At 39.1% G+C, this 26,614-nt stretch overlaps 1 protein-coding gene across 7 annotated transcripts in view; it reads left to right on the top strand.

Annotated features, from left to right (window-relative positions):
- Elp4 (elongator acetyltransferase complex subunit 4) overlaps positions 1-26,614 on the top strand; it is a 222,944-nt gene that overhangs the window by 128,679 nt on the left and 67,651 nt on the right. Inside the window, exon 10 of one of the 7 annotated variants that reach the window (XM_039105871.2) lies at positions 12,035-26,614. This exon is cut by the window's right edge and continues 42,450 nt beyond it. The exons of the other annotated variants lie outside the window; for them this stretch is intronic. Coding sequence (XP_038961799.1) covers positions 12,035-12,055 — 21 coding nt within the window. The 3' untranslated portion in view covers positions 12,056-26,614. The remainder of the gene's footprint in view (positions 1-12,034) is intronic. 7 annotated transcript variants of the gene reach the window in all.

Raw genomic sequence — 26,614 nt, 5'->3', positions numbered from 1 at the left:
GTGGTGTGTGTGTGGTGTGTGTCTATGTGTGTGTCTATGTGTGTCTGTGTATATCTGTGTGTGTGGTATGCTGTGTGTGTGTGTGGTGTCTGTGTATGTGGTGTGTGCGTTTGTGTGTGTGTGTGGTGTGTGTGTGTGTCTGTGTGTATCTGTGTGGTGTGTGGTGTGTGTATGTGTGTGTGTGTGGTATGCTGTGTGTGTGGGTGTGGTGTGGTGTGGTCTGCATTCTGTGTGCTCTGTGGTGTTCACTGTCTGAGAAGTTAGAGAACTGGTGTCTCCGAGGATCACTCACATGCTGAGGCAGACTTGTACCTACTAGGCTAAGCTTGCTCTTTAAAGCTGTCCATAAAATATTTTTAGACACTATTCCTAGATTCACAACAAATACCTAACATAGAAACAACCATTACTTCCAGAAGACCTTAGATTACATTGATTTTATTAATCCTCATATATCAAAACAAACATTTTATAGTATTTACAGTGTTTATTATGCAGTAAGCAAAAATTTTAACCAAGAAGACTCTTTAATGTTAGCACATTCTTTAAAGGAATTAACTTACAATATCAACCATTTTAAAGTCTAAAGTTAAAATGTTTTGTTATAAATTTATGCTAATGCAATTTAAATATTAATATGAACTATTAATATCCAGTGCTATTAGCATACATTGTATAGATACCTTTAAGTGATGAAAATGATAAAAGTCAATATTGAATGTAATATTTTATAATTTTTATTACATGTATTTAATCTGACTTTACTGCCCAGTGAGTGAAGCAAAATGTAGCATTAAGTTTCCAATACCAGAATATTAAGAGGCTTAAGGACATGATTCCCAGAAGCTTTTATTTTATCAGAAGTATGGAAGCCACATGTGTCTGGAATTAACAGTCAGATTAAAACAGCAGGTACTGTGAATGGAGAAGTTTAACTTTCTTTCTGTCTTCTTTACTGTAGAGGTTTCTTAAAGTTTGAAAACATCATATTCAGACTTAAATGTAGTGTGTTGTTGTGTTAAAAGTAGTATTGGTAGTAGTTAGGTCATTTTTATGCTATAACTAGTTAAACTGGAGTATTTCAGCAGTTTAGACATTTTTAGATAGGACATTTTATTTCTAAAGAAATTGCTTTTAAAGTAATGCAAATTACTGCATTTTTAATATATGTAAGAGTTTATTAATATATGGATTCGTTTATTTTAAAATTAGGCAAAACAAAACCCCTTTTCAAAGGTTGATAGAATGTAGAGTAGAAAAAAAATGATTGTATGAAACCACACAAAAGGCTCAACAGTGTTTTCAGCTTAATAAAAATGTTGTAAAAATACTTGTAAGCTTGAAAGTCACACTAGCTATTCTTGTTTCAAATTCTGTTTAATATATTGTTCTGTATGATTTTATAATAAACAGATTACTCCTTGAACAGGAATTAAGAATAAAGCTGCCAGGAAGGGGTTTTGTTGTCAGAGTAGTTCCCGCCTCATGTTTTGTAAGAGATTTCATGGTCCCATTGTAAAGAGTAGATGATTTAAAACGTGTTCCCAAGATAAACTTTCCCATTGTCATTAATGAGGATGGGTAATACTGAGTGACAAGTGCATTAGGAATGACACCGAGAGAGCTGTTAGATGTGTCAGAGCGTATCACTTCAGGCACTGGCACTCGAGGACATTCCTTTTGAGGATATAGAGTGGGGGCTGATTTAAAGATAGCAAAGTTTGTGTTTGCTAATAGAATAATGCGTTTTATCATTTGTAAGAATACATCGTTCCACAAAATACCTGAGAAAGTCCTTGGATTAGTTACATCAGTCTATATTTTAAGTTCATGTTTTTATCCTGATTTTCTGTGAAATTCAACAGACTGCACAAGATTTTAACATGTTTAAATATTTCCAATAAACTAGGTCTTCTCTTTTAAAAAGTGGCTTTTGAGCTATTTAACTAAAGGAAGAACACTAAAATTATCCAATTTGTTTTAATTTTACTGCCTTATTCCTATATATAAAAGGGGATTCTTCACTCTGAATCATGTTGAAAGTAAAGATTTTGAGTAAGAAAGTATGATGCTAAGTTGTTTTTCTACAAATGCATTGCTGTATAGAATCATTTTAAATATTAATCAGTGATAATGTCTACAAATATTATAATAGATATAATAGCAAGTAACTTTGCTGAAACTTAAAATTACCAACTATAAGATATTTTTCAGTTTTGATTTTGACTATACAAATTAGACTTTTTTTCTTTGATTCATCTTTCTTGCTGCCAACCAGATTTTGTCTCTGTGTACCTTTTGACAGTAATAATAACTGAGCTTTTGTGTGAGTTCAAGATTTCCCAAGTGGCAGTTTGGTGCTGCAGTAAACTATCTATCATGATGCGTAACACTGACGTAGCCAAGCAGAGCTCCCGTGACTGAAATCATACTCGACAGTTCACCTCTTCTGACGAGCCACAGTCGCTGACTGTCCCTGGGAGAACATGGTGACTACTCCATAAATGAGATAGAGAGGGTCTTTCTATCTCTGGCTCAGGACTTCCATTATCCCTGTGTGTAATTATGGTCTCTCTCTCCTCTCCCTCTGTATTTTGTTTCAATTTTTTGTTTGTTTGTTTCGTTGATGACACAGGGATCAGCTCTGGCCTTACACATGCTGTGGAAGTGCACCACCACAGCCTGGTTTCCCTCAGTTCTAATAGCATTACTCCTATGTTACTCAACTCTTTTATACAGGAGTGGGCATGAGGTGCTTTCAGCCATTATAAGTACTGTTGTATAAATTTCACTGTAAACTTGAAAGCTGTATACCTGTTTATAATATTTATGTTTCCTAAAATGTCCAATTCATATTTCATACTTACCAAGTATCCGTCAATGGTTTCCTATTAGTCTTTGAGTCTTACAAGATTTTACTGTTTCATGAACTTCTCCAGGCTATTCTTTCTGTTTTGTTGGTTGGCAGAATCTTTGTGGTTTTGAGATCTAATCTCACTGTGTATCCCAGATTTGCTTGGAAGCCATGGTGACACTTTCCACAGGTTGGGAGTACAGAAAAGCACTACCATAACTGGTTTTCAGTATTTTCATATTGTGGAAACAATTTCTCAGAAAATTTTGCCTTATTTTTAACTGTACATTGTTTTTCAAAACAAGTTTCAAATTCATTAAAGATTTCAAAATAGTTTTGAGAGTAATAAATGCTATACTAGAAAATAGGATTTTATGATTCTATGTTTAGATTTAATTACCCTTTTTTTTTCCACTATTGGTAAATAAAGTCTTGGTCCAGTGTACACATCTCAGCAGTGGGAAATTGAGATTTAGAAGGCCCATTTCAGTTTACCCACATGGTGGCTTTATAACTGCATGTAACTCCAGTTCCATGTGCTCCAATGCCACTTCTAGACTCATGGGCACCAGGCACACATAGGGTACACATATACATACATGCAGGCAAAATGTACATAAACCTATTTTAATAAACTGTATTTTGAATAGTCCTACAGATCTGAACTATGACCCACCTGAAGCTTGATATTCAGATGGCCTGGTAGGCTGTCTCTGAGTTCTGCTGGGTCATCATCAGGGCAGTCATCAGTCTATTACTGCTTTCCCTCATTTCATGTGTGTGCATGTGCATGTGCAGGTCAGAGATCAGCATCAGCTGTCTTTCTTCCTCTCCACCTAAGTGTTGAGACAGTCTCTCACTGAACCTGAAGCCCACTGATGGAGAGAAGCACAGGCTGGCCAGCAAGCCCCAGAGATTCTCCCAGTTCCCCCATCCCAGCACAGGGGTTATACATACATGCTCCCATGCCTGACTTTTTATATGGTGCTGGGGATCAAACCCAAGTCATCACGTGTGCCAATCACTTTACTGACTGAGTCATGTCCCCACCAATCCTTTACCTCTAGTTAAAATTATGTATTCCCTAAGAATGATATTAGTGCAGACAATAGTCTTAGGAATTAATTGATAATATAATTCTAATCATTACACACAATTTTTCTAAAACAGCTCCCGTTAAATAATCATCTAGTATTTTGTAAATCAACATTATGATAACATAGAGACAGTTGTTTAGTCAATATAGTAATTAAAATACTTCTTAATATTTGGGGTTTTTGGTTATGTATGTGTGTGTGTATATTTTTCTATGGTTATATGCACATGAGTGCAGGTACCAACAGAGGCCAGAAAAGAGCCTTAGAACTGAAGCTGGCGTCACAGGCAATTGTGAGCAGATGAGTGTCTGTGCTAGGAACTGAACTGAGGTCCTCTGCAACAGCAGCAAGCATTCTTAACCACTAAGCCATGGCTTCATCCCAGTTAAAATACTTATATTACTGGATGCCGTGTGAATTTTTCTTTAGTCCTCCTCCCCTTTCAATCTCTTTAGTGTGTTCTGAGGACTAGGCAGAACGGCAGGCAAGGAGTGGATGTGGCAGTACTCCCTACATCCTATTCAGTAACTCATCAGTCATAATTCAGCAGCTGCATTTTGCTGGCGTCAAAGCAGTTCGAGTCCATGATGGAGAAGCCATTGGCTTGTTGTGTTCCACAAGCCTTTCAGCTTCCAGCAGACCCGTTTAACATTCTGTTGTCAGGCAGATAAGCCACAAAGATGGTACTGAAGACCAGGCCATGGAAAAAGTAAAGAAGATGTTCTTATATTCCAGACATCCACCCCAAGGTCCTCGTCCTTCATAACTGTGAAGGTCTAGATTTTTCACAGAGATGTTTTTACCCTGGGGTTCTGGGTCCTCCTGCCAGCAAGTGGTTGATTCCGACCCTCATCACCACTCCCACTGGAAGGTAGTTAAGCCACAAACTTAATAGCTGCAGCCTGCACACATTCACTGGGGCCTTGAGGTGGGGTGGGAATGCCAGTGAGCCCTATGAAACTTCAGCTATCCCGCCTATCATAAATATCCGAAGAACAGCATAGAAAGAAATTAACATGATTTCCACATTTTTCTCAATAATTTTTATAATTGGGTGGCTTCTACCAATAGGTAATGCTGTAGCTTCTGTTTGTAGAGGAGCGCTTAAAGCTAATTAGTAATATATATGTATCTATATACATATGTTTTCTATAACCCAAAACCAATTAAATGAACTTGCACACTGATTCACGCTCTGCGGTCTTAATTTTATGCTAATTTTTTACTTAGGCTGTAAAATCTGTGATCCATTCATCTGATCATACCATTTACTCCTCCCATCTAATTACATGATCTTCAGTGTACTTCCCTGTTGTGGAATGCAACTGCATCGTGTTTTTCATAAAATCCTTTCATTTTTCTCATAAGCATCTATTTTCTAATCAGAACTGTTAATGTTGCATTGCATAACAGTAAATAGCAAAAGAAAAACGAATTTAGTAATAATTATTGAATAGTTATAATCCAAAAAAGTAATTGCTTCATTTTTTTTAAAGTCGGTTTATATTAAACTTAGAAAACAAGAAAATTGTAATGGTATATTAGGTAATACAAATAATGCTTTTGATTTGCATTTTAATGGAAATTTTTATAGTGTACACTGAATTATAAATTAATAATTATACATAATTCACCATGAATCCTACTAAAATTGTGGCAAAAAAGTGAAACAGTCATACCCATTAGTAGGCAAGTTCCATAAAGTCATCCTGAAAAACACCTCACCTGTTTCCGCCCACGCGGTCCATCCATTGTCTTCTGACCTTTCTTAACCAAGACGATCAGCAGCGCTTATCACAGGTCTGCTCTGTGCACAGGTAACAAATAAATCTTCTTCCCAGTATTACCTAAAGTGCTCCCCTGTTTCTTGCTTTTGATATCAGGGTAGAATTTCCATTAAAACTATTTGTATGTCAGTCTGTCTGCCTGTCATTAAGAAGCCCCATGGAAACAATAAAGTCAGTCAGCTTTTTAATATCCTGACCTAAAAGGAAACAATAAAAAAATGGTTATGTAACAATACATGCCCTAGAGATATTTTAGTTAAAATTTTCATCTAGCCTAGTGCTTCTTATATGACCGTAAGGTCTGGTCTCTGCTCGCTCCTTATATGCATCATATATGTGTGTGCTTTGGTGCATCAATGAGCAAGGAAAGAGACACTTTCCACCACTGGCTTATCATGTGATATCAGTGAGTGAAGAAAATATGATAGCGCTGTAAGTGGTATGAAGTATTTACAGTTCATATATATCAATTCTTTGAGAATTTCATGCGTTGTATTTTGATCATATTCACACTTCCCATAAATCTCTCAAGATCCACCCTCCATTCTACACCTGCCTAGCTTTCTGTCCTCATCTTTTTTTTTTTAACTGATCCGGTCCAATTAATGTTGGTTATATACACTTGGATATATGGCCATCCACTGGGGGGTGGGAAGTTCCAGGAACCACACTATTAAAGCAAGCAAACACTTCCCTCCAGGCAACTATCTTACCAATAGCTCCTCAGCCAGGGCTGGGACCTCAGCACCACCTCCTTACATGCTGGATTTTGTTGGCTTGAAATTACCTGCATTCTTGTGAATGCTGTCAAATGCTGTAAGTTCATCTGTGGACCTTGTCTTTGGTATAGTCATTGTAGGCATCTACTACCTCTGCGTCCTGCAATCTGCCCCCTTCTCCATAGTGCTCTCTGAGCCTGACGAGGAGAATGTGCGCTACAGATGACCTATTCAGAGTTGAGCACTCTGCGGTGTCTTGTTCTCTGCAGCTTAGCCAGCTGTGGGTCTCTGTGCTAAGGACCATGTACTGCCTGACGTCTGAGGAGCACACTACTCTATGGGTGTGACAGTAGTCACTAGTCTGTATAGTCTGTTCGTCATGCCACTATAGACATGTGACAGAAGCTCTGTGGACATCCATAGTAGGATGACTAATAAAGGCCAAAAGCAACTGAGTATTTTAAATGCATCCTTGAAATGGAGGGGAGGTGCCAAGTTGCTAATGTCTCAGTAACATTGGATAATATTATCCCAGGAGCTTACATATGCATTGTTCCTAGTCAACTGACATTTATTTCTATTATACTCATGTGAAACATGATTATTTTATGAATATTGCTTTAATTTCTGTTTGTAAAAATCTTGAGTCCTTGGGCTTCTCCCACCATTGCTTTAGAGAATTTGAAAGTACTCTACAGTTTAGAGAAAGTTATCTGTCCTTCTAATTGTCCCAGAGTATATTTCTTTGCTTTCTAAATAACAGACTCCTTCCCCCCTTGAGGGTGACAGTTTGATGCTGCATACACCAAAGGTAGAACAAAACTGTTACAGTGTGACCCTTTCTTCAGAACACTCCACAACAATACAAAATAATTAGTGCACACAGTGTGACCCTTTCTCCAGAACATCCACAACAATACAAAATAAAGAATTAGTGCACACAGTGTGATCCTTTCTCCAGAACACTCCACAACAATACAAAATAAAGAATTAGTGCACACAGTGTGACCCTTTCTCCAGAACACTCCACAACAATACAAAATAAAGAATTAGTGCACACAGTGCCGAAATTCACAGTTATCATAGTTCCCTCTCATTTGGCATTAAAATATTCATCTATGTCATTTATAAAACTATAATCATGTTCTTCAATTATATTCATAAAATATTTCTACAAAACCAGCTTTTCATAAGGTTATTTTTCTTCCTAACTAAACAATAGGGAATTACAGCTCCTACTTTTATAACCCAAAGCTATTTTAGTCTGAGATTTATTGCCTGGATCCATATGCAATGTGTTTATCACTTAGGAAACATTTTTAAAAAATGGGTTAGTAATTTTGTATAATGCTATAATTATATCTTTCATCAAGATAATTATATAAAAGTAAATAAAGGTAGAGCTAAGATAATACCTAATTTAGGATGCTTTTCAACTGTATAATGTTTATAATTAAAGATTTCAGACAGAAAGTAAAGGGCCTTCATTTTCCTTATACATTCAGCCTGATTTTCAAAATAAAACCATAAAAGATAGCTGAATGGTTTCTTTGCTTACACATTTGCATACTGAATCATGCTACTTATAGGGTATCCTTACTAAAGAAGTTGTCAGTGTGTCTTTAAGCTAGAGCATATAACCTAAAACGTGAATTTTATGTCTCATTTCATATGCAAGCTTAAAGGCAGAAATTATTTAATGTGTTGCTACTGGTATCTTAAGATTAACAGTATACAACTATTGTCATATCACTTAAACTATTTTAAGAAAACATCACTCATTATTAGCCAATAAAGTTAAGTTATCATGCATTGTGCATAATTGCATGAATTTAGGGAAATTGTTATAAGGCATAGAAAATGTGAATTGTTCATAAGAAAATTATATATAAATGCAAAATATGCTTTGAAATTTCCTCTACATAAAATTATATATTCTTGATATTTTTTCTGAGAAGACTTTGTCTAGTGGAATGGTAATTGGGTTACCTTACTCTGAGAATCAGAGATTGTCTAGGGGATCATTCATTATGCTGTTTGTGTTGATTCAGGTAATACTGCCCATTTCCAAGAACCTCTTACATGTTAAAATACAACTCACTGTTTAAAATTGCTTTGAACTGTAAGAAATGTTGTATGTGACCCAATCTACTTACTGCATTGAAAAGAAAGGCAAACCATTGCAGTTGCTTTTTAATGTAAATGAACAAGAAAACAAATTATGTGTGTAATCTCTGAAAACTAGCATTTAATGGCACATTGAGGAGAATAGTTTTAATATTTAAGAAAGGATCCCTATCAGAGCACTGAAGATACGTTCTCTACTTATTGAATATCGAAAAATTATGAGTTGAGTGTTAACTTGCTTACATGCTCTTGCTGTCTCTCTGTCTCTCTCTGTCTCTGTCTCTCTCTGTCTCTGTGTGTGTCCTTCAATTCTTTTTTATTATTATTAAGCATTTTATTCATTTACATTTCAAAGGATATCCTCCGTCCTGGTTACCCCTCCACCAACCTACCCATCCCATTTTCCCCTCCCCCTTCCCCCTTCTCCCTCCCCCCTCCCATTTGCCTCTACGAGGTTACTCCTCCACCTATTCACCCAATCCCACCTCACCCATCTAGCATCCCCCTACACCGGGGCATCAAGCCTCCCTCCCCTTCCTTAATGTCAGATAAGACCATCCTCTTCTGCATATGTATCTGAGCCATGGATCCCTCCATGCATACTCTTTGGTTGGTGGTTTAGTCCCTGGGAGCTCTGTGGTTCAGTTAACTGATATTGTTCTTCTTATGAGCTTACAGTCTTCACTAGGTCTTCCATTGGGGTCCTCGGGCTTAGTTGATGGTTGACTGTAAGTATGTGCATATGTATTGGTCAAGTGCTGATAGAGCCTCTCAGGAACAAGCCATATCATGCTCCTTTCATCAAGCACATCTTGGCATCAGCAGTAGTGTCAGGGTTTGGTGTCTGCAGATGGGATGGATCCCTAGGTGGGGCAGTCACTGGATGGCCTTTCCTTTAGTCTCTGTTCCATTGTCTTTCCTTTGGACAGGAACATTACTGGGTTATAATTTTTGAGATGCAGGGGTGGTCCCATCCCTCCCTGGGAGGTGTCTATCTACTAGAGGTGCTCTCTACAGATTGTATTTCCTCTTTGTTGGGTATTTTGGTTTAAGTCATAACCATTGGCTCCTGGGAGCCTCTTGCTTCCCTGGAGTGTGGGAATTTCTAGTGGCTACCCCCAGTTCCCCAAACCTGTCTGCTACATCTTTTTTTTCTTTTTTTTTTATTGGATATTTTCTTTATCTACATTTCAAATATTATCCCCCTTCCCAATTTCCCCTCTGGAAACTCCCTATCCCATCCTCTCACCCCTGCCTCCATGAGGATGCTCCCCCACCCACCTACTCACTCCCTCCCACCTCCCCGCCCTGACATTCCCCTACAATGGAGCATCCAGCCTTGACAGGACCAAGGGCCTCTCCTCCCGTTGATGCCCAACAAAGCCATCCTCTGCTACATGTGCAGCTGGAGCCATGGGACACTCCACGTGTACTCTTTGGTTGGTGGTTTAGTCCCTGGGAGCTCTGGGGTGCCTTGTTGGCTGATATTGTTGTTCTTCTTATGGAGTTGCAAACCCCTTCAGCTCCTTCAGTCCTTCCCCTAACTCCTCCATTGGGGTCCCCGTGCTCAGAACCTCTCAGGAGACAGCTATATCAGGCTCCTGTCAGCATGCACCTCTTGGCATCCCCAATAATAATGGGTTTGGTGACTGCATGTGGGATGGATCCTCATGTGTGGCAATCTCTGGAGGGCCTTTACTTCAGTCTTTGCTCTACACTTTGTCCCTGTATTTCCTCCTGTGAGTATTTTGTTTCCCCTTATAAGAAGTACTGAAGCATCCACACTTTGGTCTTTCTTCCTTTTGAGCTTCCTGCGGTCTATGACATAACCCCTAAAGAAATAGAAGCAGCCAGTTTTGGTGCCGCAGGCCGGTAGGATTTGCTGAAGGAGGCAGAGGCAGGAGGATCTGGAGTTCGAGGCCAGCCTGGGATACACAATTAAAAAAGAAAGAAAGAAAGAAAGAAAGAAAGAAAGAAAGAAAGAAAGAAAGAAAGAAAGAAAGAAAGAAAGAAAGAAAGAAAGAGAGAGAGAAGCAGTCATTAAGTCTCCGAACCAAAAAAAGCCCAGGACCAAATGGGTTTAGTGTAGAATTCTATCAGACCTTCAAAGAAGACCTAGTACGGATACTCTTCAAACTATTCCACAAAATTGAAACAGAAGGAGCAATACCCAATTCCTTCTATGAAGCCACAATTACTCTTATACCTAAACCACACAAAACCAACAAAGAACAAGAACTCCAGACCAATTTCCCTTATGAATATTGACACAAAAATACTCAATAAAATTCTCACAACAAATCCAAGAACGCATCAAAATGATCATCCATCATAATCAAGTAGGCTTCATCCCAGGTATGCAGGGATGGTTCAATATAGGCAAATCCATCAATGTAATCCATTATAAAAGACAAACTCAGGGCTGGGGATTTAGCTCAGTGGTAGAGCACTTACCTAGGAAGCGCAAGGCCCTGGGTTCAGTCCCCAGCTCCGAAAAAAAGAACCAAAAAAAAAAAAAAAAAAAGACAAACTCAAAGAAAAAAACCACATGATCATCACATTAGATGCTGAGAAAGCATTTGACAAAATTCAACACCATTTCATGATAAAAGTCTTGGAAAGATCAGGAATTCAAGGCCCATACCTAAACATAGTAAAAGCAATATACAGCAAACCAGTAGCACAACATCAAACTAAATGGAGAGAAACTGCTACATTTCTATTCAATTTCTTGATCCTCTTTACTTCCCTCCAGTGCCTTCCAATAATTCTTCCTGCCGCCCCCTTTTCCCCTCCCTCCCTCTAGCTCCTGTCATTATTTTGTTCCCCCTTGTGTGTAAGATTGAAGCATCTACTTTGTCTTCCTTCTTCTTAAGATATGTATCATTTGTGGGTTGTATTGTGGTTATTCTGTGCTTACACAGTGGAGTACTATTCACCTATTGAAAACAATGACTTCATGAAATTCTCAGACAAATGGATAGAACTAGAAAATATCCTGAGTGAGGTAACCCAGACACAAAAGAATGTACGTGGTGTGTACTCACTGGTAAGATACCACCTTCTTAATGAGGCTTCTTGGGCATCCTTCCAGAGCAGCCGTGCACGCTCACGCTCATTCCACCGTTCCCTATCGCTTCCAACTGGCTCACTTTCTCATAGCTCTCACCACCTTCCAGCATGCTGTATGGCTTTCTCCTTTGTATAATAATTTATGAAAATGGGCAGTTCGATCATTTGACTATATTTTGTATTGTTTTTGAAAGATTGATTGGTTGATTGATTGATTGATTGATTTTCATGTGAGTCAAAGTCTCACTACATGACATTGGCACACCTGAAATTCAATTTGGAAATCAATCCCACCTCTGCCTCCCACATGCCACCAAGCCCAGCATGAGTTTATATTGTTTAAAAGAAGAAGAAATGAAATATGTGTTTGTAATATAGATGTCATCTGATTCGGGATGATGAGGAACACAGTAAGGCCACTAGAGTCCATGAGTTCAGCCAACTGTCACACGTCTTTGGATATAAAGTAAGTTCCTTGATCAGAAGTAATACTGCATGGCATACCATGATAAGGCATTCTGCAAGTTTATGGATGCTATTTTAATTACATGCTGAAAAGTCAAGTCCATAACCAGATTATCTACTTCAGTAAAGACAAAGCACCATCCTTCCCACAGAGGAAGTAGTCAGTATAGTCAGCTTGCCACCAGGTCTCTAGCTGGTCACCCTGAGGAAATGGTTTCATATTGGAGGCTCAATGTTAGCCTCTATTTCTGGACAATCTAGCAGTCACCAACAACTGTAACCAAATCAGCCTTGGTATGAGAAAGTCTATGTTGTTAAACCCATACATAGCCTCCATTCTCTGTCATTATGGCCATTTTGTTCATGGGCACATTGGACAAGAACAAGAATTGCCTGAGAAAGGCCAGCTGTACACAGTACATGTCATCATGTCTAATTGGTTATTGAACTCCTCCTCCTCCGTAGAAGTCACCTTTTCACGAGCATTTACCTAGCACACAACTATCTTTACATCCTTTGCCTAATTGAAAAGATCTATCTTCATACTTTTCCCCAAATATATTTCTCACTGATTTTCTAAATCATTGGCCATGCAGCTGGTCTATTGGTTACTGCCCGTGAATCAATGAACAATCACACATCTGGCTATTTCTTCTTCCAAGGAAAATGTATGACCATGTGTACTGTCTAAAACTCTGCCCACTGTGATGCTTTTCCTTCACATGTATCATTCAGGGTTGTCCCAGAAAGGGGTTGTAATGCCATGACTGCACACTAAGAGTGGTGCTGATATTGCATGCAGAATAGTCAGAACATGGCCTTGACCTTTTCTTCTCAGTCAACCTGCCATAAGACACATGCCATAAGACTACAAGCATATGCTTGGGAACAAACAACATTGTAACAGGAGTAGAAACCATCGCATTTGGGCAACTTTTTCACCAATCTTGCTTGTGCCCTTAGGACCTGCTCAGGCCTGATCACACATATGCTTTAACCCCCTGATAATGGATTGCTGCTGTGCATACTCTACTTTATGGTTTGGTGAATCAGATAACACCTAGCTCATGATGGGCAGTTCAGGTTGTATCTTAACTCAGTAGACCACTGTCACACAATTAGTTTCTACTAAAGCCCAATATCTACTAAAGGCAGAGGACCTTCCAAGCTAGCAACCTTCCAAGTTACTTGGAATATGGGCCATATTAACACACCAAGGGAACATGTCATCCCTAGAATTCAAATAGGCCCACTAAACATTGTGCTTCTTTCTTGGTGTTAGGAGGGGCCAGGTATAATAAATTATCCTTCACCTTAGAAGGACTACCTCTGCATGTTCCATACCACTGCACTCCTAGAAGTTTTAGTGAGGTAGAAGACCCTTGAATTTCAGTTAGGTTTATTCCCCATCCTTTCGTGCACATCTCTGTTACCAACATGTTCAAAGTGGTTGCTACCTCCTGCTCACTTGGTCCATAATGTCATCAATGTAATTGACCAGTGTAGTATTTTGTGGAAGAGGTAGACAAAGAAGATCCCTTTGAATTAAGTTCTAAGCAGGACTGGAGAGTTAATATATCCTTGAAGTGAAACTGTAAAGGCATACTGCTACTCTTGCCAACTGAAAGGGAAATGTAGATCAATAGTACACATCATGTGTCAGCAAATGTGTTAATCTGCTCAAGATTAACAGCACATGTGCTGTAGGTGCTGCAACCACTACCTCATTACATTTGTGATAGTTAACTATCACTCCCCATGGTCCACCTGCCTTCTGCACAGACCACATAGGAGAGTTAAAGGGAGACATGAGTGCCACCATCCCTGCATCTTTGAAGTCCTTGATGGCCTCCCCAATTTCTGTAATTCCTCCAAGAATATGATACTGCTTTTGATAACAGGTGGAAGTTTATTCTCAACGTTTGCTCACTTGGCCTTCCCTCTGGCCATCCCAGTTGATTTATCCAGTTGTTGCTGCTGGTGATGAGTACTTAACTAATGGCAGAATTTGCATACCCAAGCTTTCATCATATTGTCATTTTGGCCTTAATTAAGTTGTGTCCTTCTTATCAATATCAGCAAACCTAACTGTTATTTATCCAATCACTTTTTATTCTAGGTATTATACATGTATAGTTCTGACATTTTGTTTTCTCTGCTATTTTATTATAGAGAAGTTTCTGATCTTAATTTTCCTAAATTCAGACATATTTACTATAACTAGATGCAAGAATCCACTTCATTAAGACTTCAGTTAGCCTGCTAGCTTGTCTGTCCATCTGTCGGTCTGTCTGTCGGTCTATCTGTTTTGGGACAAGTTCTCACTCAGTAGCCAAGTCTAGCCTGGAACTCAATAGGTGACTTAGGATTGTTTTGAACTCGCAGCAATCCTGCTTCCTCTTTCCAAGTGGTAAGTTACAGGAGTTAATCATCATATCTGCCAAGGCTTCAGTTTGAACCCGAGTAAGAAAAGGAAATCCTTCAAGAAAGAGCCAGGTCTTCCCCGCCCAACCCCTTTGGATTCTCTTCTCAGGGTCATATAATGCTCTTTAAGTATTCCATATAAGACTAATAGATCATTCTGGCTTTAGAAGTATAACTCTGGCAACAAGATGAAAAGTTGGAGTTTATCTAAACTGTAAAGGGGTGGCAAAACTAGAGTCTAGTCAGGAAACTCGCTTAAGAGGCCAGATTGTCGTCCTCAGCAGGGCCTTTCCTAAGGAAGGAGCCTGTCAGAAATTAATAAGAAGGTCTGAACTTAACTACATAGCGAAGGGGGAGGAAGTAACTAAGGTGTCTTGTACTGAAATAAGCATAGGATATCATAGATGCGGAAGTAATTTATAGCTATCTGGGTACATGAATTTGTTCAGAGGAGATATATACCCAAAGAGAGAGACTTGACACGTTAGTTTCTTTTCACTGTAACAAACTACCTGAACAAAAATAAGGAGAAAATAATCATTTGGCCCACAACTTTAGAGATTTCAATCCATGCTTGGGATTTACTTTTAAGCCTATGGCGTGGCAAAAGGCATGGCTGAGGAAATCTCACTTTGTGCAGTCAAGAAGGAAAGAAAAAGAGATGGAATGATACTAGAGACAAGGACCCTTAGAGACCTTTCAAAGACATGCCCTAACAACCACTTCCTCCAACCAAGCCCCACTTCTTAGTAACTCATTCAATTCTAAACTCATCAATGGATTACTCCTTTGGTAAAGTTAACATATTTGTGGTCCAGTCACTTCTCAAAAATGCCACCACTTGGATACCAAGCCTTCAATATATGACCTTAGGGGTGGGCCAGTTTATATCTATGCTGTAACAGAAACCGTTGTATATAACCTATAATTTATAATTGAACCTATTTGAATAAGATCAGCAAACATGTTTATATTTAAAAGTAAAGGAAGATGAACACTGTACAGGACTCTTATCAAAACTTAGAAAAGACAGAATTTTGAGAATAGTGAACAGTGCCAAAAGCTTTAAGCAATGAGTAGAAAGTCAGCATTAGAGAGTCCATGTCATTTGACATGGTGCAATACTAGGTGATCAGTGGCATGGATTTTCAGAGATGTGGGCTATGAAACTTTAATTACCTGCATCACATTTTTATACCTGTTATGAAAAGTACAAGCAGGCACAGCAGGCCTCTGTTCTGCATTCTCCATTCCTGAGTACGAAGGAGAGGGAAGGAAAGCATGTGAGTAGCAGGTAGGCTCAGTTTGTCAGTTTCCCTCACACTGGCTCCTTGCAGTCTCATTGCATTTTCATGCCAGTTAATGCTTAACTTTATTTTTCATAATTATCAGGTTTTTAGTGGTATAGTTCAAAAAACCAGCTTGGTCCCAAATCAAATTAAATACAGATACTACTGTGCGGTATGACTTGCAGCAGTGCACAGGGTTCAAAAGCTTTATGACAGAAACACATAAACTCCTGATTGGCAGCCTTGTGTATAAATGTGAGTATCCTAACAAATGGTTTCCAAGTGGGGCCCTCTGTTAGAGCTTGATGGAGCTCTGCGGCTGAGCAAGAGGTTGTTCTTGTTTTCACACGAATCAGGCATTAGCCACAGTACTTAAGAAAAAACAGACGCTTTGTAGGAATTCATTATTCCCAAACTGATTGCAGCCATCCAAATACCAGCATCCCTCCTTGTAAAGAAAGGCGCCTTGATACTAGTCTTACGTGCTGGGATGTTTGAATATTGTACTGTTCGTATACATACAGTATGGTGGTTTCCCCCTAGCTCCACTCTGTCCTCACCCACTAGGACCAACTTTCACCTTACTTAACTGAAAATAAATGACCTTTGAAAATCCTGACACAAGTACTTGAGTCTGAATTCTAATCCTAAAGTAAGCTCAATCTTTCATACTTTATGGGGTATGAAAGATTCGTGTTATCTAGACTCCTGTTTACTTTTCCTCTTATTACTGTGATCTTTTGGGACAACAATAAATCTGTTCAAATATATTAGAGAAAGTTTTCAGAACAGAATACAGTACTCAGATTTTGTTAATTGAAGACTTTGTGTAACAGATACAACAGGAAAGTCACCACGTGTATATTTTAAATCTATAGAGCACAGTCTTAGGTGGTGTGTACTTGATAAACATGAGGATTAGTGGAATTTTGCTGTAAATCAACTTCCACTATTACTCTTAGGAGTAAATCCATTGTAAAGAGTAAACCATATGTACCCAAAACTCAGTAGAATCCACAACATCAACAGCCATGGTATATTAATTTGATTTGCGTATAAACAAGATAAATTCATAGGGTTATTAAAGAGAAAAATTAAAGGGAGTTCCTAATTCTGTTTGCATATTTTACCAGTACTGAAGGAGCAGCATACTATGTGCAGACTTTGGGTTTCTGTCAATCATGCACCCCTTTAGCTTTGTCACTGAGCACAGAGCTATCCACAGTCCCTGAGGCACATAAGCACTGTGCTCAAAGTTCCTGTTAGTATTTAGGACACACTTTCCAGTTTACACTGGTTATTTAGTATAATGATGAATGTGTTCGTATTTATTAATTGGTGTTCTCTTGCCATATGAAAATGCTTTTAGCTTCTGCCTCTTTATACCTATTTGAAGGGTGACTAACCCCAGGAATATAACATCCTTCTTCCCACATGCTGTTTGAGTTGAAGTATTTGTCAGAATGGAGGCTCAGGGGAAATGTAGAGATTTATGTAGGAGAAAGCTCATACTTTGTGCTTGTCACAGGAAGCCTAAAGCTACTCATTTTCTACCCCAGGATCTGTGTGCTCTGAAACGCATGGCACACTGGCTTACACTGAGACCATGTGAGTCTAGCAAGTAACTCCTCTCTGCCTCAGTTTCCTCACCACTTAGATGGCAATAAAGAGAACTGTTGTGAAGATTAAATAAGGTGTTATGTGTGACAGACTTGACGCAAGGCTGATCTGTGTGGTGGTTGTAGTGTTTCACACAGACTAGAAAGCATTGTTCTGCCTATGGAAATTCAGAGGCGCAATCATCAGCAGTCAGGAATCTCTCTGTGGTCTACATAACAGGCAGATACTGATGGGTCCTATGAATAATGCTTCTCTCATATCAGGAAAAGATGGTTCTACACACATGCATATGTGTTGTCTCACTCAGACTGCAGAGCAGTCCTTTCAGTTTGCCACCTTCTTCTCATTAGAGAAACCTGAAACTCAGAAAAAAGTCCCATGCACAAGAATAAATGCCTCCCACTCTCTGATAGCTAAACTGCCAGTATTCAGAACTTAGTGGTTTCTTATTTATGTTGTATGGCAAATTAAAAGGGCAGAGGGCATTCCAGTACATATCTTTTGAGACTGGACAAAGACTCAACAGCATTTATTCAACAGCCAGTAAGATCCTTCATTTCCCTGAAGAAAAAAAATAACACATTTACTACTGCAGTACTGCCAAGCTTTGCTTGTGCTAAAACCTAGGTTTCTGTTATGTGAAAAAGTAAATAGGGCTCTGTAGCTAAAGTGGTTGCCATGCAAGCGTGAACACCTTCGTTCTCACCCCTGTCCCCCACTGTCTTAGTTGCCTGTCATTGCTGTGACAAAGTACAAAAAATCAACTTAAGAAAACAAGGGTTTATTTTGGCTCACAGTTCCAGAATATAGTGTATCAAGGCAAGCCCTTAAGATAACTGGTCCCATTGCATCCACAGTCAGGAAGGAGAAGGAAGCTTGTGCTTAGACCATTCTGTCCTCCTTCTCTAATCAATCCAAGATCCCGACCCAGAGAGAGTTGCCACCTACAGTAGCCTGGTCTTCCCACATCAATTAAACTAATCAGGATAATTCCCTGTAGGCATGTCTAAAGGCATCTGCCAGGAGACTCTAGATCTCATCAAGTAGACATATTTAACCATTACAATCTCCTCCACCCTTGCCAGCCTCAGAACTTGAGTTCTGATCCCTAACATACACATGAAAAGCTGGATACCGTGCATGCCTATAATCCCAGTGCTGTGAAGACAGAAACAGAAGCATTCCTGAGGGTTGCCCACCAGTGAGTCTAGGCCAATCAACAAGTTCAGGTTCAATGAGAGACACTGTCTCAAGAAAATAAAATGGCTAAGTGACTGAGGAACATTACTAGTATCAACCTCTGGCCTCCACATGTACTCCCACACACAGGTAAACACATAGAGAGGGGGGATAAATGGATAAAGATACTATTTCATGTATGAGATAGTTACCCTAATTATAGCAGTATCATCTTTTTAAAGTTGCATTCCTTATTTGTAGGGGAGCACATTTAGCATGAATAAAGAATGTGGAGGTCAGAGGACAGCTTGCAGGAGTCAGTTATCTTTTACAGTGCAAGTAAATTGAAGTCAGCTCCTCAGGTTTTACCACATGCACCTCCACCTACCATGCCATCTCACAAGCCCACCTGGATTATCCTATGCTGAGTAGAGTACAATTTCTGCATTAACTTAAACAAAAACATCCTATTATTGCTTTGAAGAAATTGTTGGCCCTGGGTCTCCTCCCTTTGTCCATAAACAATAAATGTCATTTCTGGTATAAGTTGTTTAAGAATAGGACAGTTATATGCATAGTTATTTGTCATCCAGGACAATAACAAAATTTGCAAAGCACTGACACCATATGGAACTTCTCACAAGGAATCAAATTGCTAGGTACTGTGTACTGCCTCAGTTTTTCAAGCTGATGCACACATAGGTAAATAAAAGTGCTGTTGTCCTTTGCCTTGAGCAAACAACTCTCTGAAACATTCCCTATATTTGTCTTCCTAAAGTCAGTCATTCCATCCTTCCTCCATAGAATAGGCACCTTCTCGAGCTCCTCATTTAGGCAGGAACGTGCACTACATTGATGTCATTGTTGCTTTCCTCCTGGCAGAACGCAGAGGTTCAACTACGCAGTGGTGTGAACTGGAAATGCTACCTGTCTTCTCTGTGCCTCTCCTTTACTCCTGACAGTGTGGTCAGCCACCGTACCTGTCACTTTGTGTCCAGTTTTACTTATCTTCATATTAATGTAAGGAAGAGTCCAAACAGTCTAAGAAACCTTGTCAATATTATATGCTACTATTCAGTCTGAGCCAGAATTTAGATCATTTTGTTATAAAACTTTGGCTTCATGTACCCACCCCTGAAGGATACTGTCTAAAGCAGTGGTTCTCAACCTGTGGGTCATGACCCTTTTAGGATCTAACGACCCTTTAACAGGTGTCACTTAAGACCATCAGAAAACATAGGTATTTTACATTATTATTCATAACAGAAACAAAATCACTTTATGATATAGGAACAAAAATAATTTATTGGGTCACCGCAATATAAGGAACTGTGTTAAAAGGTCTCAGCCTTAGGAAGATTGAGAACCACTGGCCCAGAACATTGATTCAGAGGTTCTCACACTCTGCCCCATGCTGTCCACCTCCATGCTATCCACTGTACCATCCACTGCACCGTCAGCTGACTGCTCTTGCAGGTTAGAATGTGTAAGGTCCTTCAGAAGAGTTGTCAGCCTGAAGAAACAAACATGTACACTAGTAGTCTAAGAATGTTGTAAAGATGAGCCTCATCTTTATATCTGGGTTGGGTTTATGAAGACTTGGTTAAAGATTTCAGACCTTGAGGCCAAGAAGGATGGCCCAGTGGGTAATAACACTTGTGTGGCAAGCCTGATGACATGAACTCAGTCTCTGAAACTCAGGCAACGGTGGGAGGAAGCCCCATAAAGTTGTCCTCTGACTTTACATAGTCACTGTGGCACATGTGCCTGTGTGTGTATGCATATAAGTAACTACTTCTATCCCATTCAAGCTTCCTTTCAGGTGTCGTTTTCCCTCAAGCTGCAGGACAAACGCCCTGGTGACTTCTAGTACTTTCACAAATATTTTTAAAATGTTATATGGTTAACTGTTCTCAAAAATGGACTACTTGAAACTTCTAAATCTGTCAGGCAGGTATGTAATGCCAGGAGTTGACCTTAGAGTCCACCAGGCCTTTCCCACCACTAGTTCCCACTCCTTAAGAAGGCAAGGTTCTTCACCTTTTTCTCATTTGTAAAATTGGTACAATAGTAGTGTTAGCATCATTAGATCTCTGTGAAGATGACTAACCATCATATATACCTGGTACAGTCCCTCATACCTAGAAAATAGCAGCCATTACTGGTCAGGGTCAGTGACTTGTCTGACCGTGCGCCCCTATTAACATACTTTGTACTTTGTAACTCTTTTCTTACATACTTTGTTTTTTGTTTGTTTTTGTTTTGTTTTGAGACAAGGTCTCACTATGTGGCCCTGGCTGGATGGAATTTGCTATATAGACCAGGCTATCCTAGAATTGACAGAGCTCCTTCTCTCTCTGCCTCCTGAGCTCTTGTTTTTCAGTGGCTTGCTTTTATTCCTTGCCAACATGAAAAGACTGTTCTGTGCCTCCTCACTGTGCTGCCACTGAGTCTTAGCAAAGCAATGTAGCTTTTTGTGGCATCATGTTTGTTCAGATAATCGACACGATATTCTCAAGTTCAGTCACTGCCAGTAGTCGCTTTCTCATAATCTTTTCCTGGTGTTGTGCCTTATGAACTCAAGATGTGGGTAAGATGAAGGTCTTAGTATGTACATTGTGTTTCTTGACTCTGCTAATACTTCAAGGAAATTCGAAGGAAACAATGAAGCCATGCTACACAGGTACTTAATTTTTTAGTCTGAGAAGTACTATGGTAATTAATGCTTATTTTATGCAAACTAGACAGTATCTGTTAACGGACACATTACTGCCAAGAAAATATTACTTGTCTTAATTATCAGTAATGAAGCAGGGATAAGCTGCTCACTTAGATATCATGTATCTAACGACCTTGTCAGTGAGAGGCTGTGTGAAAGGCACCGGGTTCATAGATTACACTGCATTCAGCTTCTGGCCTTTGTGTAGATTGGGGTTTTGTGCGTGAGTTTTAAAGTCAGCTATAAATTGGGTTGGTGCTTAAAACTGATTTAATGTCTTGCTTTTAGTACATCGTTTTCTCATTTATAAATACTCAATTTTTATCTTGAGCTTTAAAAAATAGGCTGTAGTAAATTTAGGCTTGCCTTGTTAACTGCTTGTGTTTATTTTTTTTTAACCTTACCAAATAAAATGGTAATACATTCCCATTTGTTTAACCAGAGGACGTGCTTGATGGCTGAAGTGTCTTTGTTAACAATCAGCACAGTGTCCATGGTGACAATTGCAAAGAAAGAACATGAGTCTTCATAGCAACACTTCCTGTCTGGATTTCCTGAGATAAAGTAAAACTGGTTTCTTGATAGAATTTTTCATGTCCCTTAACCACCTCATGTTACTGAAGCATTATTCAAAAGACATGTAGCACATGATGGCTCATGCTCATAATCCCAGTACCTGATAGAGAGAGACCAGCTGCACAACCAGTTTGAAGCCAGCCTGGCCTATATGAGCCAATATAGGAAAGGAAACAAAAGGAAGAAGGGAGAGAGGGCAAGAGGCAGGCGGGCAGGCAGGCCCATCAAAAAAAGGAGGGAAGAAAATATGGCTTTAGCTTTATATTGACCAATAGAAGTAGCACATGTTTTAAGAAATTAAATAAGGATTCAATTCAATGGAAGGACATGGCAGGGCAATAAAATAATATGTTTATCTTGACTTTTTAAAATTCTTGAAGCTTTTTTTAGTAGAAAAATGTTATTCCAAGACCAATGAAGAAATCTCACAACATAGGAACTGTACTATCTGAATTCAAGCTTTTCTGAAGTTTGAACTTAAAGAATATACTGAGTCTTCCAGGTCAGAACAGCTCAGGACCTCTATGTCCTATGTCTAAAGTGCAGGGTTGGAATTAAAGGTTCACACACCATGCCCAGCTTGCAAGGAATCTTTCTACTTTCCTGCTTTCTGTGATTACTCTAGCCATTTACCCACATCTGAGGATCTGAAGAAAGCCAAGAACCACAGGTGAGAGAGAACATTCAGTGTTTAGTCTTTCTGCATCAGGGCCACCCCACTCAGTATTTTCTAGTTTCATCCATTTACCTGTACATTTCATAATTTCATTTTTCTTTACAGCTGAAGTGTATTTTGTAGTGTTTATATATTATATATTCACTATCCAGTCATCAGTTGAATGACATTTGAGTTCTTTCCTTTCCCTATTGTATATACATCAGAAATGAGCGTGGCCAGCAAGTGTCTCTGGAGTAGGATCTCAAGTCCTTTGGGCATATGCCAATGAGTGGTAAAGCTGAGATGTAAGTTACATTTATTTTTTAGGCTTTGAGGGGTTTTGCACACTGATTTCCATTGTAGCTGAACCAGTTTGCAATCCCAGCAACAGGGAATGAGGATTCCCCATTCAGCTTGTTGATCTTAGCCACTCTGGCTTGGGTAGATGAAGTCTCAAAGTTTTGATTTACATTTCCCCAATTGCTAAGGGTGCTTGTAGTTGTTTGAATAGGAGTGTCCTCCATAGACTCATATGATCCATAGGGAGTGGCACTTTAGGAGGTGTGGTGTTGGAGTAGGTGTGGCTTTGTTGGAGGAAGCGTGCCACTAGAAGGTAAGCTTGGAGGTCTCAGAAGCTCAAGCCAGTTCACTTCCTGCTACCTACCAGCCTGGATGTAGAACTGACTCTCAGCTGCCTCTCTAGCGCATGTCTGCCTGTATGCTGCCGTGTTTTCCACTGCGACAATAATGAACTAAACCTCTGACTGTAAGCTAGCTCCAGTTAGGAGTTGCCTTGGTCATGGCGTCTCTACAGCCATAAAACCCTAACACAATGCTGAATATTTTTTGAGATATTTCTTAGCCACTTTTATTTTTAATTCTTTTTGAGACTCTCTGTTCAAATCTATAACTCATCTTTTGAATGTTTTTTTTTTTTAATGTGAATCATCATTGTCAAAGGTTCTTTCCCACTTTGGTCTTACTCTTACCCCAATCTTTCCTACTATTACTTCTTGTAGGGTACCTAATGTGTATGTTTTCTTCTAGCACTTTCAGTGCCTGGTTTGTTTGTTGTTTGGTTGATTTGTTTCCTTTATTTACTTATTTTTAATTGAACTACACATTACTTAAATTGGAGAGAAAAATATAGACTTTCTTTCAACCTCTTCACATCACTTGTGGGAAACAGAAAAATCCAAAGATAAATTATAGTCTGGTCAGTGAATGCTATGATTGAGTCTGGGGGAAAAAATTAGTAGCGAGTGCTTTCCTCTAGTCCTTGTTATGTGGCTCCTAAAGTAAATTTTATTGAAAGATCTATTTCTGAATATCTTAATCTTTTCTTTCTTTCTTTGTGTGTGTGTGTGTGTGTGTGTGTGTGTGTGCGCGCGCGCGCGCGTGTGTGTGTGTGTGTGTGTGTGTGTGTGTGTGTGTGAGAAAGAGAGAGAGACAGAGAGACAGAGAGAGAGACTATTCAATGCTGATATGGGGTGTCTTCCTCTATTGCTTTTCTACTTTATCCTTTTAGAGGCAGAGTCTCCCAGTCAAGCCCAGAGCTCACTTACATGGTCCAGCCTTTCTAGGCAGCTTACCCTGTGGATCCTGATCTCTTTCCTTCCAAGGCTAGAATTACAAGTAAGCTGTTAAGTTCACTCAGCATTTATGTAGATCTGGGAATCTGAAATCTGATTCTCTTAATTCTCAGAAAGAGCTTTAACCAACAGAGCCATGCTCCAAGCTCTCAAAGACTTAATATTCCTATTTCAAGGGTACAATAAAGTCCTAAGTAGTCCATTGACCTTTTACATCTTGACCCCATTGATTACTTTGAAAGAGTAAGGAGTGATGGTTGCCAGTTCTTCACTATGTCTTTGCTTAGGAATTAGGATCAAGGACGGAATAGGTTAGCAAAACAAGTTTTCCTGTGGGGGCATTTGAATTCCTTCAGTTCCCCAGGGGCATCACACAGTGGTTGCCTCTGCTGGCAACCTGACACCTCTAACAACTTTTCCACTTGTCCCACTGTTTTTTCAAGTAGGCTAGCTTCCAGGTATCCTTGAGGCTGTGACTTAATATCAAACTCCTTCAGTACTCCTCTGGTCTGTCTGCACTGAAGTCAGTGACTCCAGTGTGTGTTCACAGCGTCCTCATCACACCTTCCACATGCTCAGATCCATGGACCACAAGTGCTGTGCTCCTCACTGTTTCCCACAGTCTAGCAGAGCTGCCTAGCCAACAGCAGGTCAAGTGTTTATCAGGGAAGGGGAGTACTGACACCACATTTTCCAGTCACAGTGCATACCTACTGGGTGAGTGCAACATAAGGAGGTCTCTTGTTGATGAACAGTGACTGACTATGACTTTAGAAGAATGATCTTTAGGTCTTTGTTTTCTTCCCAAGAGAATGACAGCTCCTGCACCTCGCTTTTATCTTCCTTGTACTGAACTAAAGTTTCACCTGAATTGAACACATCTGTGACTGTCAAGTGATAATTTTCTGTTTTCACCATTCTTTCTCTGTTTAGTTAGAATTCTGTAGAAAAGAAATCTGTCTACCCATCTGTGTATTGATCTAAGTCAGCACAGATTATTTAATGGTTTATATTCCATTATTTATTTGATGTTCAAATTACCAAATACCAAATATCCATATGTGTATTCACACAAGACTGGAGGGAGAGGAGAGGAGAGGAGAGGAGAGGAGAGGAGAGGAGAGGAGAGGAGAGGAGAGGAGAGGAGAGGAGAGGAGAGGGAGAATGTCTTTATGATACATTATCAATAAAGATACATTGATAACTATATCTATGTGTATCTGTGGCTGTCTGTGCTCACGTACATGAACATTTATGATATATAGGATTATTTCCATTTATTAACTCTAAAATTGCTTCCTAGAAACGTCATGCTGTGCCTTATTCTATTGCACATTTTATAGCAGTATATATCTGACTTGGATGAACAAATGTTTATTCTGTGTGTTTGCATGACTCGTGTTTTATAGACATGTTGCTCTTAGCCCCTGCTAGTTCTTCACTTGTCGAGTGAAGCGATCCTAGCTCTTCCTCTTGCCTCCCTTCTCATTCCATTCTGTTGTGATTTCAAATCCTGCAGCTAGATTCTAAAGCAGGGAAAATGTGATTTAAAACTTCCCATGGTTACAGGGATATTATTATAGCCATATAGAGAGAAAATGTATATATTTTTACTCATTATTAAAAATAAAGTTTAAAATATATGATCTAAGTTTTGGGAGGCTCTTTTAATTAGCTAACATCTTCTGAACATGCAGTATAGTTGAGAATAATAAGCAACTCACAGAAAGATAAAGCCTTTATCTAAAATAGTCTTATATGACTAAAATTTATCACTTTAATACAAATGTGTGTTTAAAGTTTCAAATTTAAGTATACTATGCATATTTTATGCTGGAATAGACTAACAAACCACCCCCGCTACAGCTGGGAAGGTTAAACAGCTCTATTCAGTTCTGACTTAGATATAGCAGCTGTTCAAATGCCACGGCACATTTTACTTGAAAATGTGACCATTTAGTTCTGTTAAATATAAACTGCTATTGAGGCTATGTGCATTATTGTCTTCAAAACAAAGCAGTTTCCTACATGCAGTAGAATTGTTACTAAAGTTCAATAGATCTTTTTTTCTTAACTGAACTAATTCTTTCTCAACTTCCTGAAAAACTTAAGTATGACAATTTATCTCTTACAATCCATCTACCAAATCAGTTCTTGCTGATGCAAAAATAATACAATGGTGAAGAAAGCCATAGGGAAACATTTTAAGTTTGCTGACAAATATACATAATAATACATATAAATTTATGTTCATATATATCCATATATAAATAATTTAAACGAAGTATATTAGAGTGACAATATTCACCCCAAGAGCCATAGACTACCAAACAAAACCTCAGTGCCAGTCTTGGGAAGCCCCCCTTTGATCCCTGGTCAAAAATGTCCACAAGATTTCAAAAATTATCACAGAAATCCACAATGTATCAAAATGCA

Source organism: Rattus norvegicus, chromosome 3 (assembly GCF_036323735.1).
Source record: "Rattus norvegicus strain BN/NHsdMcwi chromosome 3, GRCr8, whole genome shotgun sequence".
Classification (NCBI taxonomy): domain Eukaryota; kingdom Metazoa; phylum Chordata; class Mammalia; order Rodentia; family Muridae; genus Rattus; species Rattus norvegicus.
Note: the sequence above shows the minus strand (reverse complement) of the source record. Positions and strands in the feature narration are given on the sequence as shown.